This window comes from Chelmon rostratus, chromosome 14, assembly GCF_017976325.1.
Source record: "Chelmon rostratus isolate fCheRos1 chromosome 14, fCheRos1.pri, whole genome shotgun sequence".
Lineage (NCBI taxonomy): Eukaryota > Metazoa > Chordata > Actinopteri > Chaetodontiformes > Chaetodontidae > Chelmon > Chelmon rostratus.
Genome location: NC_055671.1, coordinates 24,714,444 through 24,733,008, shown reverse-complemented (window position 1 = coordinate 24,733,008; position 18,565 = coordinate 24,714,444). Strand labels below are relative to the sequence as shown.

Here is an 18,565-nt window from a genome sequence, read left to right as displayed (position 1 = left end):
TTTTTAATGAAAAAAAAAAACTATACTTAATAGATACAGCTACGATTTAACAATGTCTGATTTTGTTCTTTTTTTACTTTTTATTTTATTCTAGATTCATCTTTGTTTGCTGCACTTGGGCCTGAAAAATATCTTTAAACCTCTGATAAAACCTAAAATGATGATGATAATAATATTGTTTGGAGGATATAGAAGCAAACCATGTTGGTTATTTAACCTTTGTACATAAGCCCCAACTACAGGAAGCCTTTCCCTGTTCCATTACTATGTGGGTGCCTCCCTGTATCCACTGAGCTACACGGGGCAAAGAGCCAATAACGCTGGCCTTTTTAATTCAGTCTTCTACGCACGGAGCTTGAGTCCACAGCAGCACGGGGGTGAGACTCAGGCGACCTGCCACACTGACCACAGCGCCCCCAGTGTGATGCTGTAGGCCACCACGGCCACTAAGTAAACTCTGAAGAGCAGCACGTCCAGCACGTAGCCGACCTGCAGCCACTCCTTAGCGACTTCCCGGCACCTGTCCCTCTTCTCCAGGAAGTGACGAATCGCCGTCACTTCCTGCAGGATGTTGTCCATGACAGGTGGGGTGGGGTCCCTGGAGGGGGGCAGGCCCAGCCCGAGCAGCCCGCCCTCTCTGTCATGCTGGCTGAGCCTTCGGCCGATCTCGCAGGTGTGGTGGATGGTGCACTGTGCTGCAGGAAGGGACGGGACTTTATTTCACTTTACATGATGAGGAAACAGAGTTAATGAATGTTTCTGCAAACTGCTCACTGACAACACGTTTATTTTCTCATGGATTCACTTTTCCATCAAAGCAAAGCTAGTCTTCACAGGAAGTAGACCACAAAGGGGAAAACTAATTTAATTATCTGTTGTCACATTTGGCTCAGTTAAAATCCTGAGTAAACCTCTTCCTTCGTGGCACACGACTGAAAACCACTGTTGTACCTACCAGTTCCATAGTTGCTGTCCTTGTAGTGCTCCAGGTCGGAGGCCTGGGAGGACAGTCTGGAACAGAGGCGGTGCTTCTTGTGGATGCAGAAGAGGACCGGAGCTCTTTCCAGCACCAAGTACTTCACCCAGTGTGGAACAGGGGTCTGCAGGTCCTGCTTGTGCACGAGACGCACGATCAGCACGGTTTCTGTCAGGCTGATCACCAGCAGCGCCATGCAAACCACGAAGTACACACCTACAGAGCAGGGATGAGACAAGGTGTTTGATGATGATCCCTCTGTGGATATTCTTTAAAAGCAGAAAGCAGTATGATGGGGGCATGATGCCTCAGTGGTTAGAACTGTGTCTCATGTAGACAGCTTGCAGGTTTGAGTCCAGGTTCTTTTGGGTGAGCTCATCTTGGAGATCATACGTGTGTCAACCTGGACTTCCTCCAACAATCACTTAGATTGAGCATGAATGTTTGTGTGTGTTAAAGACCTATGACGTAGTGCTGACTTGTCAGGAATGTTTCTCTGTCTTCCACCTAATGCATGTTGGGATAGTCCCCAGTCCACCGAAATCCTGAAATCAGCGATTGAATCTCTCAGAACTTGTTGTGTATGAAAACATGTGTTTGCCTGAACGGCTGCCTTGCAGAAGTCCTGTCCGAAATGCAAACTGCTGATCAGCAGTAATAGATCCTGTTCACCTATCAGCGGGGTTCCTATGGCGGTGGCGGGCAGAGTGTCAGACACAATGATGAGGAAGACGGAGTAGCCCAGCAACAAAGTGATCTTGAAGGAGACCCTCTCTCCGCTGTCTGGTGGCAGATAGAAACCCACGATGTCCATCACCATCAGGAAGATACTGGGCAGCAGCAGGTTCACAGTGTAGAACAATGGCCGCCGCCGGATCACCACCTGGAAAAAGCAAGTTTACAGCAAGTGAAAATGACTGCTGTGAAAACAGCATAAAAACTGGAAAGGGGGGAAACAGCAAACCTGAATTTGTCCTAAGTGTGTCACATATCACCCCAAGCCAGATGTCCCATATAAAGTCAGAAAATGGAGGCTTATATCAGTCAGATTAAAACTGTTTTTTGTTTGTTTGTTTTTACTCCTAAATTAAAATAAGATGAGTTCAGTAAGTTCAAACAGTTCAATAACTCAAATAATGAGTAATTGAGTCTAATCATATTAAAATCACTTTATTTTTATACTGCTATAATCATCCCATAATCATCACTTTGGTAGTATGACGAAGTGATTTCACAGTGTATGGTTGCCGAAAACTAATTTTACAGTTAGCCTATATTTTTGTTGCGGGGGTGACGAGTAATTTTACCCTCTTGTTTGTTATGTCTGTATACTGTTGGTAAATCGGCATGTTTGTGTGTGTTTCTATGTGTTGCATATAAAAAACCCCCCCTGAAAATAAAGTAGTTAAAAAAAAAGACACTAAAATAAAATAAAATAGTACAACACGTTTTTCTGAACGGTCCCTGAACGCAACATACGCGTCGCGGATTATATGACGTCAGGGCAAGATGGCGGCTGTCAACAAAACGGAAGTATCTGTGGATTGTCTCACTTTTAAAAGAAATGGACAAACGATTTTTTTTCCATTCTACTAAAAGTCAAACCAGTGTGTCCAAGTTAGTTTGTTTGTTCGCAGTGATGAAGAAGGTGAATCTAAAGAGTCCTGACAGCTACAAACATGCTAACCCGGAGGAGCTACAACAACAAACACTCTTCAGTGGGGTTTGAATGGCCAACAAGCAGCTTTCACAGCCCACATTCTGACAGAGACTTTTATCCAGGCAGGTTTGTACTGAGCAAGCTAATAGCTAAGAAGCTAAAACCTCATGCAGAAGGAGAAATGTGTCAGTTTGACTGGAATAATTCATGGAGATGAAGGAAAACCTGATGTGGAAACTCAGTGATAGCAAGTGAACCTCAACAACCAACAGTATGAAAACATGAACAAAGCAACAAGCTGCTGCTGAGAGGAGCTCTGTTCTGTTCTGCTGAAGACTGACCGACCCAATCCTGGTAAATCAGCTCCAGCATCATCATCATCATCATCATCACCACCATCTGACACCAGACGCGTCGCCAAGGTGGAGCAGTTCCAGCCATCACAGAGGTTAGTGTGATATATGTGTTCAATAATTTAATATGGCCAAACACGCCAGCAAGGTGGGGCCACCCTGCTACAATTGCATACTCAGCTTCTCAGGTGCTCCCCAAACACTGAGCTATAGGCTGCTAATATAGGCCATAATTATATATAATTTTAAGCCCCTTAACAAATGAGCGATATAGAAATACTTTGTTTTATAGTAACTTTTGATTTAAGTGTGTTAATATAGTGGAGAAATCAAGGAAATTGTAATTGAAACTAATTTAGGATCTTGTCTTATTTTGGTATTTTATTTTTTGGTTGTATTTGAATGATTCAGAACTACATTTTTTTTTATCACATTATACCTTCAGTGAACTACACTTATTGATAATTTTAAGTTAAAATACTTACATGGAATTTCATCTCAGCATAATAGTCATCATTGTCCACACTGAAGATCTTGTAGTTGGACAGTATATGGAGCAGCTCCCACTCTCCTTGGTTCATGAAGACACTCTTGTCCTCCCTGAGCTCCTCGGGGCTTCGCATCAGGGTGATGTTGATGTCATCAACTACGGATCGAACACAATGATGGGAGCAGCGTGAAACAGCCATGGCAACAAGTTACCTTTCAGCCAGCACTCCGCTCTGTAGCACATGTCACAGCAGGAGAGAGTTCATGGATGCACAGAACAGGGCAGTCGTGCCACTAAAGTCTTGATCGAAGAGCTGAGAGAGAGCTGCATGTTATTTTCTAATACCAGAGAACATTTTTCACCATTTTTAGTAGCACAGTGTCAGATAATTTGAGTCGGAGAGAGCTGCAGAGGGACTTTATTCATGTGAATACTTGAAATCTGCCTAAATTAGTAATGAACTGTGGAACAGAATGGAATTCACCGAAAAAAGATGGTTGTATAGACCCACACTCTCAGTTTTATTTTGCTAAAAGATTTCAGTACCTTATTATTGTAAGAGACTGTAATTAGGTTGTCGACCTTGAAGGTCGGACACAATTCAGACATTAATGTGGAGTTGGTATTTTTGTCGAAGGGTCCTTAAAGTGTAATTTGGGTTCTTGACAACTTGGCTCTTATTTTCGTAGTTTTCTCAACAGTTATGATAGCATTGTGCACACAGAGCTACGGCAAGTACAGCAGGTCAAAGCTAAACCAGGAAGTCGGTCAGTAAACTGTGATGATTGTGTAGAATGAACAGTTTGGGAAATCATTTCAGCGTTCTCCTTTGTTTCCTCTGTTCTGACTAGCCTTGGTTTTTCTTGTTTGTTTGCTTGAGCTTCTCCTCCCGTTGTACTCATTTTTAGTGATGTCTCCCAGATTCCAGCATTTAACTTGATGAATACAATTTTATTATTACTTACAGAAATGTTGGGCCAAGCTATGAAAATAGGACTCAAGTGGTAATAAACTTATCCATTAATGCAACTTTAAGCCAACATTGCCTTCTAACATTGCATTGTACGGCATCAGAGACCTTAATCCCAGAAACCTTAACCTGTTAATGTGTTCAGGAAAAAAAACTGTATACTGCGCGGCTTTGTCATACAATGAAACTTAATTTAGAAAACCATAATTTATGTCACATCAAACACGCAAATGCAGATCCTGATGGCAATTTGCCTTATATGAAGGATTCAAGTTTAAAATTCAGATTAATAATACTGTATAATAATACTACAATAATAATGTTGGGAAACACATCAAAACTTCTGTCACATTGTAAAAGTGTGTGAAGGACGTGGAGAAGGCTTACTGGTGTGCAGCCAGCTCTGGAAGGTGAGGCTGCATTTCTGGACGTCAAACGGGAAGTTGTAGATGTTGAGAGTGCACGCTGTGACCACCTGGATGGGCTTGTAGTTGCGCACCAGTCCGTCGTGTGTCACATAGACGTAAGGTATGTCCGGAGACTTCCCCACGTCCACGCTGCAGGTCAGGGACAAAAATGACAACAGCCGTTTGTTCTGGGAGCGAGGACGAGCTGGAGGCAGCTGTGCTCGAGTAAAATCAACAGCAGCGGCTCTTACAACTCGTTGATGAGGATGTCAGGCACCCACACGTTCGCTGTAGGGATAGAAACTTGTTTGACTTCATCGAAGTCTTCCGGGTTCCAGACCAGGAATTCATCTGTCCACGACTGAAACATGGGAAGAAGCTAAATGAGTAAAACACCAAGTAAATATGATCATAAATAGATCTGTTTTGTTGCACAGTGTGTGCAAACACATGCAGCATCAGTCTCTTAGCAACAGAAAATTAAAGGTGTACTGTAAAGATGTGAAGACATAGTTAGAACTTATTTTGAAGAGGAGTAAAATACCACCTGATTAAAAGTGTCAGATTTTATTCTACCAATGGAATTATAAATGACATTTATTCTGCTATTCTAAACATAACAAACTGCTTTAATGGCTCAAACGATAGCGTAATAACACATTCCTGATGTATCTACGGGGTAACTTACAGTCTATGTCATGATTTGTCTTTCCCTCACCTGTCTGTACCACACATATGTCGTCAAAACCTGGTTCTTCTCATCCTGTAGTGGAATATGACAAAAAACAACATAAAATTCAGAAAAAATCTGTAGTACATTACAGTAATTGCATATTTATATAACGTTTCGATTTGACATTGTTTGTGGGGTTACTTTAATAAAGTTCAGAATAAATAATTCAAAAACATGTTTAAAAAGACGAGGGACGCTTCCATGTATGTGTGGATCTTTGGTGTTGGTACAAACGTTTTTTGGCCTTTTTCACAGCACGTTTTGTCACATTGTTCTCGCCGTCACACTCTCACGAAATACTGGAACGTTTTAATACAGTGACGCTTTCGTTAATGTTATGATTAGCTCCTGTGCTTCTCCTACAATGACAAGTCAAAATGTCCGCTGGGAAAAGGGCCTGTTGATCTTCATCCAGCCAACCTGATTTTAAAACTTCATTTTTCACTAGTTGTGTAATTGATAGAAAAAAGATTGATGCACAGTATCAACTGACACGATACAGGACTTACAGCCATTAAGGTGGCAGCTTTATTTCCTCATCTTGAGGCCCGGTCTGAAGAGGAACGCTGTCTCCAGGATTGTATCATTTTCTAAATTAATGTGTTTAATCAAATTAGCACTGGGACCAGGTAGAGGACGGACGGACTCTCGGAAATCAGCAGCTAATTCTTTCCACAGGGACTGTAGCAGGTTAATCCATGCATGCTGCTGTGTTAATTTAAGGTTAATTTAAAGTGTTACAAATCACATTTAACCCCGTAAAGCTTCAGTTATGTTTGCACATGTTTGTATGTGTGATGCAGATAATTATTCAGATGATGAGCTGAGTTATGGCTCGCTCATTAGGCGATAGCGCTGTGCAGCAGCTCGCAGCAGCAGGTTAGTGGGACTTGATGTGTGGGTCATAACTCACCACATTGAGGATGGAGTAAACCATGAGGTCTATGGCCACTATGGTGGACGTCCTCCAGTCTTTCACGGGTCTCACGCCCTTCTTGTACCCCGCACTCAGAAACTCAGAGAGCCGCACTAATGTGGCGTTGGCGAATCTTCCTGTGCTGCTGCCCAGTTTCTTCACTGAAAATGTACAAAATGTTCATCTGTTCATGCATGAAGAGGTCAAACATGCAGTTTATTTCTTATATTCAGCAGGACATTTTTTAAAACGCCAATTAAACACATTTAGATGTATTTCTTTTCCAGCAGGCCTGTGTGTAAGTCAGACTTAATTTATCTTAATAAAGCACGTATCTTCTAAATGTAATCACCATTGAAATAAACTGTTTCTTTATTCTAATAAGATCCAGCTGATTGAAATGCAGAAATATGTAAACAGTTAAAGCGACTGCAGATAAAAACGTTTTTTATAGTTGAAATTAATTCAACCAGTAATTAATAAAACAGTTCTAATGATTTCTGTTTAAGTTAAAACTAAACCAGAAAGAAACTGAAAGGCACAAAAACAATCATCAAATGAAGTCATTTATAATTTGGACATTAAATATTTCCCAGCTGTTTTAAGCAAAGTTACTTTAACAAATGAGCTGCAGTGTATTTCAGTTACAGTTTTTAATTTTCATGCAATAAAATGTAAAATATTTCTAACTTTCAAGCAAGATATTTATTAATATGCTAATTTATTTAATGGTCAGTTAAATTACAATTATTTGTTTTAAATTTAACTAATATTTTTGTTATTTTTGGTCTATTTTACACAAGTCTTTAGAAATGAGCAAATTAAGCAAAGCAGAATAAATCAGAATCTGTATTTCGAGGCTACATGTTATATTTTTAGAGCAAAAACACCACTAATTCCTAATGATTTAATAATCATTGTCCAATAATTCATCAGTAAGACCAATAACAACATTTATAAAACTAGAAATTTATTGCAGTGACAAAACACACATAGAAAAACACTAATTTTGAGTTATTATGCATTTAGTTTTAGTGTTTTTAATCTAATTTATACTTGCTGTCAGCAGTGATATAAGTAGTCGATGTAATTAAATACAGTAAATAATAGTAAATATGATATTAATATAATCATAATGAAATATCTAATAATGAGATGGTTTTCTCATATTGACTAAAATGATTCTGTTCTGTAAACTTTGAATTGACATGATTTACCAGAATAACAACAACATTTATGTCTAAGAGTCCAATCCTGCTGGATTTAAGAGTGAAGGGAGTTTGTTGCATCTTATGCAGGTTAACAGTTAAATAACAGCCTGTACTCGAGTGTAAAGCAGAAGCGGCTGTACCTGTGCAGGCCGTTGATGCTCCTTGAATCAGAAGCACGGTGAGTGCTGTCCAGGATGTCGAGACCCTCATGGCATAAGTTCACCTGTGTTTTCTTCCCCCGCTGTGGACGTCTGCCTGCCGCTCTGATGAAAGGCCTCGTGAAGCCTGACGCCCAGATCCTCCATGTCCGTCCACTATATCCATCACTTCGCTCTCATCCACTATCAAAACCTTGTTAGTGTCACTCAGCTCATAAGGGTGTATCCATCTGCTGCCACGCCACTCCTCCTTCTCCTCGTTCGATAAAGCAGCAGCTCGCGGAGATCAATGGAGCTGAAGGACTGCAGAAATACGAGCCAGTGATCAGATCGTGTGTCATGTCTGAGTAATCTTTACATTAATTAATACGCCTACACCAGGCCGGTATTTTACAGTCAGTTGGAACAATTAAGAGACTGTTAGGAAAGAGTGTCAGCTCGTTTACTGACAGTAAAGCTCCAGCATTTAATGTCTGCTGTCACAAAACCTCCCAGGGACATTGTTTCTTACAAGTTCAAGGCTGCCAATTTTAAAAGGAAATTATTGAATCAAAGTGTGTTTGCATGATCTGCAACAAAATTAGAATCAAAAGGGTTTTACAAGTTTACAAATGCACCATTATATCCAATAAAAACCCCTCTGAGTATGCAGAAAGCTGAACACCCGTATGTGACGGTTGAATGTGTGTTTCCAGAACCAGAGGCGTCGATACGCTGCTGTAACAGCCTTAAATGTTGACTCCTGGAAGGCTTTTGAGAGCAGTTAAATAAGTAGTAGACTAATACGTCCAAATGGAAATGGCCGTTCCCCACCCCTGCACTGAAGCACCAGTGAGGTCAGCCAGTGATGTGGGACAGGAAGACCTGTTGGTGTTCCAGGTGTTGGACTGGGTGGAGGTTAGGGTTAGGGTTAGTACGTTCATATCTAGCATCAGTGAAATGGAGATGACTGGTTTGCGTTTTCATCTGAGTGCTGGCAGCAGAGTCACCATCACAGTTAGAGGGCAAGTGATGAGCTGAAATGCACCAATCAGAGGACGCCGGGGCAGGTGAATCTGGGCTTTGGGCTCAAAAGATAATTTGATGTTCTCTCCAGTTTTAACTTGAATGTCTGTGATGACTGAACATGAACGCCGCAGCCTCCGAGTGTTTGATAGTGGGCTGATTTCTCATGACAGAAATAAGAACAGGCAGATTTATGGCTGCTTCAACTTCACGAGGCTTTTATTTCATGTATTATCTTCACACAACAGCTTAAAGACTTTTCTTTTATTCCAGCAGAACAGTTGCAGTCGTCTTCAGATGGCATTCATATTCACAACAAAGTGAAAACACGAAGCTTGAAATGAACACACGGCCATTAGTTACCTCACACAGGCGGCATCAAAGCTCTGAATAAACACTTATCTTCAGCTCTGTTGCATAACACCATGTAAGCAGATCCACTGGAGGAAGAGGTTCGCAGATACTGTGAAAATTGCATTAATATGGATCTTTCCACCGGCAAGTTTTCTATGACGCGCTTTTGATATTCTTATCATGACTATTAGGGAGCCGACAGGGAATAGAGACACAGCTCTGAGTGGGTTTATTGATCTATTTTGTGGCAGCGGGATGGAGATTAAAGTATGAATACAATATCATAACATCACACTGGCATTGAGGATTTTCTCCAGAGAGCTGCTTTATTATACAACATCTCTGAGTAAATCTTCACTGTCGGGAAAACATTACAGACCCGACGCCAGAGCGTCTCTGTCAAACTGTGATGTTGCCGTGCAGCATCTGGACGCTACGCACGCAGAATATTTGTAGGATCGTTCTAGTTTCAGACAGCTTGAATTCATTCGTTTGAACCATTTGGTTTTTAAAGGACCCCCCCAGCTGACATCAGGGAACATGATGATGCTGCTGAAAAGAGCTTGGAAGACACAGAAAACCAAACTTATTTGGAAGAGAAAACAAAGTCAGATTATCTGTTCATCACAGCTCACAAACTAATTTCCTGCTCCAGCTTTGACCTGATGGACTGACAGAGTGGTGTGTGTGTGTGCAGTTTTCCTGTGCAGTGATTGATTATTACTGTACATATTTACCTTCAAATAAAGTGATTTCAGTCACACTTGAAGGAATTACAGTTAGATTTGTGAGGGAGGTCTTGATGAATGCGAGCAGCCACAGAGTTTCTGCTGACAGAGCTAATCACATGTAGAGCACAGCATCAGACACAGACATGTACATGAACATGAGTATAGCAAGATAATACTGAAGCTTTGATGACATGAGGAGGTCGGGGTGGTGGAGGGAGGTACGCAGCTACAGCATCGGCGCTGGAGAATCAGCAGAGTAATACACACAGTTGGTAAAAGCCGCCTAAAACGCTTCCGTGAATATGACTGGATGATACTGGTCACCTGATCAGCAAAGATGCATCAATAAGCCAATTATACGTGACAGCTGATGCGATATAAAGTCCTCAATTCTGTTCTAGTTCAATTCTGTTCAATTGTTTATGGATAAAAATATGACCACTTTTTGAAGTACAGTGTGTGTATATATACATATGCGCGCGCGCACACACACATATATATAAATATTTACTGACACATATAGACATATATGTATATATACGTTACATGCGTTTATACACACATTCACATTGTTCTTTCCACAATATGCTCTCTTCTCTTTGGATGCTAACATATTTACTGCATCCAGAATCACTGTAAATATGGTAATCACCATAAACAATAAGTGCTTTCACTTACAGTATTAAATAAACACCACGATGTCTGTGATTGTGTGGTCAGGCAAAGCTCCAGCTGGCCCAGAGCAGCAGCAGAGTACCGGCATACAAGACCAGAACCAAAAGGTAAAAGCGGAACAGGAAGCAGTCGAGCTTAGAGCAGAGGGCCAGCCATTCAGCCTGAGCCGAAGACTCGGTGTCCTCCTGGGATAAGGCCAGACGGAGGGCAGCCAGCTCCTGGAGAAGCCACTCCAGCCCTGAGGAAGCATCCTGGATCTCATTCAGGGACAGCAGATCCTCTTCCAGTGATGGCTCAAGCTCATAATCTATGAGAAGATAAAGGAATCTGCTTCAAAAATGTGAACAATTAATACAGATTTATACAGTTTCTCTAAATAAATGTGAACAATTCAAACCAGTCGTCATGGATGAGGCAATTACTGATATTCCTGACACCAGGGTTGTGATGCTTTCAGAAAGACTTAATCTCAGCTGGCCATTGGTCCATTAATCCTACTTTGACATTAAAGGTTATATTAAAGGTTAGAAGTCGTACCTAGTCGGAAAAAAGGAAGTCATGTTTTCCAAGTATCAGTCAAGACGCCTTTTTGTAGCCAAGAACAACACCAGAACATCATTAGCATCTGAAGTTTTCTTAATTTTTAGAGTTTAAACTTTCCTGCACAGACAAAAACTACCTCAGCTCTCTTTTATCCAGGTGTTTTTTCGACCTGGACTCCAGCGAGGGTCAGGCTTTTGCAAACAGACCTTTAATTTGGTGAAGCATTAAGCAGGAACACACTGGAGATATCGGCCATCAGCAGGACTTTTGGAAGAGCTTGTAGCTTACCTCCGGACGGGTTGGTGTAGTCGAGGGTTTTGATGGAGGTCAGAGCGCTCTCAGTGAAGTCGTGGCGAGCCGAGCCGTACTTGTCCAGCAGGCAGGCCGACACTGACATTTGCCTGACCTCCTTCTCACTGTGGTGGAGCAGCTTTACCACCAGTATTGACTTGATCAGGCTGAGCATCAGCAGGGCCATGCACACCACGAAGAACACACCTGGGTGCAGGTAGAGGAAGCAGAAAAGCTTTCAACGCTGCTGCTTATATAACAGTCAGGGAATGGCATTACTGATAACCTGGGTTACTCATAGCACCGTTCAACCAATAATCCTGCTGCTGTACTCATAGTCTGATCATGGCCGACGCTCTGTCAGCATTATGTCCTGTTACCCCCCCTTCCATAGTTTTACTTGTGCAGATGTTTTCGTGCAGAGAAGCTGATATATTGATGTCCTAACTCAGCTCTTTTTTCCTTGGTCACTTATGTTTGAATTGAAAAAAGATGGTTTCCTACAGAAGGACCAGCAGCAGAAGCAACAGAACATCTTTGAGGTGCTGCTGAATATCCAGCCGTGTGTGACATGAAATGTGCTGAAAACTCAAAGCTTCACAATCTCATTGAGGAGTTTACAGGTCAAAATTCTTGTCAGTAATTTCACTAAAACATAAGTATACTTTTGGAATGGGTCTAAAACAAAGAACAAATACAGTGAAATGATCTAAACGACGAAAGGTCGCAGCACGTCCCACCTATGAGTGGAGTCCTGACCGCTGTGGAAGGCAGCTCGTCCGTCATGTTGACTCTGAAGACGGTGTAGCCCAGCAGTATGCTGATCTTGAAGGCAATGCGTGTCCCGCTGTTCAGAGGCAGGTAGAAGCTGATCACATCCACCAGCATGAGAAAGATGCTGGGGATGAGGAGACCCACCACATACAGCAGGGGGCGCCGGCGGATCAACACCTGAATGAAGGATGAGGACAGAGAGCTGAGATCTGATGGACACTGATAAGATCATTGATGTGTAAAATCATCAATCATATCATCAAAATGTCTGCTGTTTAGAAGACCTGTAGACGTCCAGGAAATGTAGTTTTTAATTAACTAAACTGCAACATCCAACAAAACAATTTCTTCCTCATTTTAGATGAATATTTTGTTTTGAGCTGAAGATGTAAAATTATCCAGTAATTCACTAGAAAAAAAAGAGCCAGAAAAAACATTTCGTTGAAGAACAACAACTGATGTCCGTGTGATTTTAAATAAAGTTTTCTTACTTCTGAAGCAGAAGAGTCAATCATATATCTGCACTTTGCAGGCTATTGAGCATTTATTGCATTGCATGATATGTGTGTGTGGCTGTGTCTGCTTGTTCAGACGTTTGTTTCTGTCATTTCGTAACCTTTGCTTCATGCAGATTTGTCTCAAGTTCTGTTAAAATCAGCATTTTCTCTGGAACTTTTCCATCAGAAACTCCTTTCGCATGACACAGTTTTACGTTTAGCAGCACAACTGCCACAGTGCAACAATATCCCAGCGGGCCATGAAATGCTCCATTACCAGAAAGCCTTCGCTCTTTGAGCTGAATAAATAGCAGCCCTCCCTGCTCCACCTGCAATGGGCTGTGGGGCCATTTTCCTCACCACTAACAAGAAGTCCATTGATCAGGCAGCCACTGAGACAGTCTCATTATGGTTGCTCACCCTCCCCTGTCTATCAGCCTCCCTCTCTATCTGTCTCTTTACTTGCCAGAAACAGCCTCAGTCTCATCATTTGGCATTAGCTCACTAGCCCGATCCATGAAGGTCGCGGCCGATGGCTTTACACTGCTCAGCGTGACTAACCCACAGAGGGCTACAGTTTAACGCTCTCTATCGATAAGCGATCACAGCCATCACAGCACAGTTACTGGCCCGCCTGTTACAGAGCTGTTACACATTCATAATATTACACTATTACACAAACATTACCTGCAGAATCACTGTCTGTTACAGCCGAACCCTTTTACTGTCTTACTTTACTTAAACTGTCATATTTGAATAAATCCCCCCAGTGATGAATGTGACAAACATACATGATTGAGACAATAAGACACCTACATTGAACTGGATGTGGGCATAGTCAGTGTTGTCTTGGTGGACTTGCCAGTAGCGGGAGGGAAGGGACAACAGTTCCCATTCTCCATCATTCATGAACTCCCTCTTATCATTAGCAATGGCCTCTGCGCTCCTCCACAGAGCCAGGTCTATTTCCTTCACTGCAGAGGGGGAGATAACGACGGATAAAAAGAGACAGAGGGTGGAGGAACAATAAAGGAGAGCAGTAAAAAGCAGCCTTTTCTTTTAATCATGTTCATCGCTGTTGCCTCGCAGTCAGAGCATCATCACAGGTTGTGTGTTTACATGGATTTCATGGAGTTATTTCATACACCATCCAGAGACATGCACACCTGAGTGTTTCATTCTTCCTGCAGGTGCATCTATCAGACAGCAACCACCGCAGCTGAATGGTAAGTTAATCATCTCAACTCAAGGTTCACTTACTGCCTTCTTCTGAGCTTTCAGCTGCTTCTCACAGTCAGTGGAGGAAGTGGACTCTTAGTCAGGAAACAACAAATAATTTGAACATCTTGGGCTTTAGTGATCACTATTTTTCTCATTTTTTAAATGGTGTTTGAGAGTTTTTGACTCCTTATGACGTTCTGACTAGATATTCCAACACTGAGGTCCACAAGGAAGGTTCACAGGGATGCTCCCAGTGGAACCTATTGATCGTAAAGCTGAGCCAGATCCATTCAATGATGAAAGAAGTCAAAAGCTATTTAGCTGACCATTAAATGTATTTTGTCAAGCTCCCATAATTAAATTCTGTTCAGTTTTATTTGTAAAGCGTCAAATCACAGCAGAAGTTGTCTGAGGACACTTTCCATCCAGAGCAGGTCAAGACCATACTGTTAAATCTAAAGAGACCCAACAATTCCCCTATGAGTAAGCGCTTGGTGACAGTGGTGAGGAAAAACTCCCTTTTAACGGGCAGAAACCTCGAGCAGAACCAGGCTCTGGGTGGGCGGCCACCTGCTCCACAGGTTGGTTATAGAGGCTCCCATAAGGCTTGGGAGGTTCTAAGATGTTGTTGATTTTCCTCATAAGTACCACAGGTGTGAAAACTCTATCATGCATATACAAAGGTGTTCCACCAGAATTCACTGAGCCGACAGACCACCAGTCACAGGCAGGAGACTCACCTGAGTGAAGCCAGCTGCGGAAGGTGAGGCTGCAGTTCTGCTTGTCAAACGGAAAGGCGTACATCTCCAGACTGCAGGCCAGCACCACCTGCATGGGCCGGTAGTTCTTCACCGAGCCGGAGGAGTTGACATACACGTAGGGGATCGGAGGGGACTTCCCAGCATCCACACTGGGGACATCCACCAAGCAGAGGGGACGAAAGGTGAGACCGGTCAGGCTCTCAGTTACACGGTGTGAATATGACCTCTTCACATGCAATGAATGTTGGTGTTTACCACAAGTGGTCTGCATGGAATTCAAATTTAGACCTCATTTATCACCTCTGGGCAACACCAAGAAGAGACTAGACTACATACTGTAACATTATTACTGAATGTTTTTCAGTGCAATAATAGTAATTTTCAATACGATCTTACAGTCAGCTCTCAGGTTCCAGTCACTCATTAGAGACTGTCTGCTGTATATCAACACGAACAGTGAAAAATGATTGGTTGAATGTTTCCTCCAATGGTTTCACAGATGTGAGGACCCCTCCAACAGGGCAAGATAGCAGTAGCTAACGGGACAGCTATGTTTGGCCGGCCAGTCAGCATCCATGGTCAGAACAGTCTGCTCTCTGCAGCCCTTTGGTGAGTTCAGCATTATCTCTGTAGAGCGTTAAACATTAAATATGATTCTTTTCAGAAGACAAACTTGTTACTGACCAAACTGGTGTTGGGCAGTTAACATAAAGCAGTGCTGACATAATGATACCATTCAACTTGCAAAGATCTGAACTCGCAGGAACACACGTTTGAACCTCAGTTCATAGAGAAAGGCCTGGTTGCTTTTTGGAACTCTCACCGGGGAGCCGTAAAGTAAGACATTTTTAAAGTCTTCTCTTAGCTGCTTTAATGTAAGGATGCAGCGCTTAGAGCTTATGGTGGACAGTAACATTAAGACTCGCTCTGCAAGTTGTAGTTTACTGAGATCAGTGGAGCTCAATGGCTGCCTGAAAGGAAGGAAAAATATATTCCAGAATCTTGGACCCTGCTTTCCACCCTGACTGAAGGTCACTGTAGACTGAGCGCTATAATATAATGTTTTGAAGGCTTTGCTCCTGTAATTTCTTACAATTCACTAACGATAACATCAGGTATCCAGATGGCGTCAGACGACAGTGAGATCTCATTGATACCATCAAACTCCTCTGGGTCCCAAACCAGGAACTCATCAGTCCAGACCTGAAAACAGGAGGAAGATTCCAGTAAAAGTAAAAAGTGTATTCCAATCTGTTCTTATGCACTGCGAAGGGAGAGCTACTGTTAATTCACAAGACTCAAGACTAATTAAAAGTGTGAATTATATGAGAAGTCAGCCACTGAGGAGGTAGATAGTTGGAGCTGAGTTCATTTTAAAGATGCAGGTTTGTAATGAGGAACAAATTTTTGTTTTCTTGAAGTTTTACAGCGAGAACCAAAAAGGAAACACTGAGTGAAATGAGAGGCCACCGACCTGTCTGTACCAGATACTCGTAGTTATGCTCTGGGTATTTCCATCCTGCAAACAGGAACATGTCTAAATGATTGCCTTGTTTTATATTAAGTTAACAGACTTAACATTATTACAACCAAAGTTGTTGGGAACTTGCATTAATGAGCTCAAAGTGTTACAGGACAACTCGGCACACAGAACCATTATATAAATAAAGATATTAAAATGCACCAAAACCATAATGAACACTGTAATGTTAGGGGACACCAACAGGACTTTAGATTTGTCTTGTCACTAAGTGTTTCACTTCATCAGGCTTGTATGTGAGAAATGCTTTTACTCTCACATTAATTTGATTTCAGGTCTCTTTAACCTTCTGAGTGAAACAGCTGAATTTCAGCAGCAGTGCGATCATAGCAGGCGGCTTCCGAAGCTTACGTACCACGTCGAGGACAGACTGTAGGATGAGGTCGATGTAGACGGTGGTGAGACTCGTCCAGTTGTGAACAGGTCGAACTCCGCAGTCATATTTCCTGAGGAGGGTCCTGGTCAGCTGGTTCAGAGCTGATCTCTTCGGCTTCTCTGGCACACATCCAGCCAGATGAGCTGAAAGGCAAAGCTTGATTACGAGCTGCCCCGGAGCCTCAGACCATCGGGGGGTCCGGAGCTCCAGCTTCACTGCGTGGCAATTAGTGTGTGGTAATTTGATTAACTGCAAATTTGTTTGGTGATAAGCCCAAAACTGGAATGATCTCGGGTTAAGGAGGCTCCTGCTATTTCAAAATGTAATCCCTTCATAGTTTCAGTAGAAATTAAGCACACATGGGCTATATTTGTATAAAATACTACCATATCTAATATGCTGTGTGCACTGTACAGGATGGTTACTTATAGGCAACACAATGCAGAAATAGTGGGTGAAGGAGGTGGTCGGCCCGGCTAAAAGGTTGTGGGATATATGTATCTGATCAATATAATGCAATAAAGTGCGACGTATATCAATGGGTTTATCACATCTTTATGCTGACAGACCTCAGGGAAAATCTTTTTTTATATATCAAGCAGTCAGGATTGTGTGGCAAAACACATTTTGAACAATCTGAATGCATTTTTTCACATTAGTGGTTGTGATTCTTTATGATAACCAGCGACCAGGAGGGCACAATAACTCTACTTTTTCTTTACCATTTTATTTTATGTGTCACATGAAATATGACGAGTTTGAAAAAAGACATCAAACTACTGAAACTGAATCTAAAAGAGTGGTCATTGATGCAATGTCAGTAAAATAAGTAGGAAGGCAATGAGTGACAGAACTGTTCCACTCCAAAGAACAAACAGTGCTGTTTGAAATTATCTGAAAACTGTACAGTGGCTCTATTTTAATGGAAGATTTCACAAAGCAGAAATGTTTGGAACAAACACCTGCAGGCAGTTTTTAACTCAAAAATAAATTTGTCAAACTACTTATGAAATGCAGCTGCCTGGTCATCTTTTTAGCCAATAAGAGCATCTTACCTGAGAACAACAGCGACAGCCAGAGGAGAGACATCAAGCAAAAATCAAGTTTCCAGATTAGAGGCGTTATCCGGGTGTCGCATCAAAATGTCTCCTCTGCAAACACAAAAATATCCACACTTTCATCAAATAAGTTGAAGAGTAGCGGTACTGGGTGGAGAAGAAGAACAATGAATGGGATGATGCAGACATTTTGGTTGCATTGGTATTGATTTTCCACTCCCCGGGTAAGGTGATACTAATCATAATGAAAAACTGGAGAGGAAGCTGCCTTGTTTAGTGCCACTGTGTTGGTTCATTGCAGAGGAGCAGGAACACTCTGGTGTCTGTTAATGTAAAGGTGTTTTCAGCCCAGCTGAACTTCATAATGCAAACTGAACTTAACTAGTTCCTCCTTCTCCTTCCTTCTTACAGTATCTCATATCGACACTTCAGGTGCATGCTCAATAAGGTCAAGTCAGTACCATTAGTATCATAGAGTTAAATTAAGACAGAATAACAGATACAGATTATATATTGTTCCTGTGTGGTACTGTCACACAGAATGGAAAAAGCGTTTTCTAAATTTAGATTAAACAGAACAATTTTATTTTTGAAAAAAATACACAGTCCCAAATACATCAGAGACACCAAAATGATTACCAAAATGATGACTATTAGGTCACTTTAAAAACTAAAATTTGATAATAGTTTAATGCATTTAGACACATGAATGAAACGAATAATTATTCCAATATTGTGAGAAAGAGAAAAACGTCACATTTTCTGTGAACCTGAAGGTGAAAACAAGCAGGAACCAATTTATGCAGCAAAATTGTGTTTTCAGTTTGAACTTTACAGACATCAGAGATGATAGAAAATAACAATA

The 18,565-nt window shown here is 41.7% G+C and overlaps 2 protein-coding genes across 2 annotated transcripts; both read right to left on the bottom strand.

Annotated features, from left to right (window-relative positions):
* Window positions 1–384: 384 nt before the first annotated feature.
* htr3a (5-hydroxytryptamine (serotonin) receptor 3A) lies at window positions 385–8,021 on the bottom strand. Its single transcript, XM_041952854.1, has 9 exons — window positions 8,007–8,021; window positions 6,503–6,661; window positions 5,575–5,619; window positions 5,108–5,217; window positions 4,837–5,006; window positions 3,475–3,635; window positions 1,649–1,859; window positions 956–1,192; window positions 385–695 (listed from the first exon to the last, which is right to left on the bottom strand). The coding sequence occupies exons 1-9, from the start codon at window positions 8,019–8,021 to the stop codon at window positions 385–387; spliced, it is 1,419 nt and encodes a 472-aa protein (XP_041808788.1).
* Window positions 8,022–10,680: 2,659 nt separating this feature from the next.
* Window positions 10,681–17,731, bottom strand: htr3b (5-hydroxytryptamine (serotonin) receptor 3B). Its single transcript, XM_041952449.1, has 9 exons — window positions 17,698–17,731; window positions 16,622–16,785; window positions 16,201–16,245; window positions 15,820–15,929; window positions 14,706–14,875; window positions 13,561–13,718; window positions 12,214–12,424; window positions 11,471–11,680; window positions 10,681–10,946 (listed from the first exon to the last, which is right to left on the bottom strand). The coding sequence occupies exons 1-9, from the start codon at window positions 17,729–17,731 to the stop codon at window positions 10,681–10,683; spliced, it is 1,368 nt and encodes a 455-aa protein (XP_041808383.1).
* Window positions 17,732–18,565: the final 834 nt, after the last annotated feature.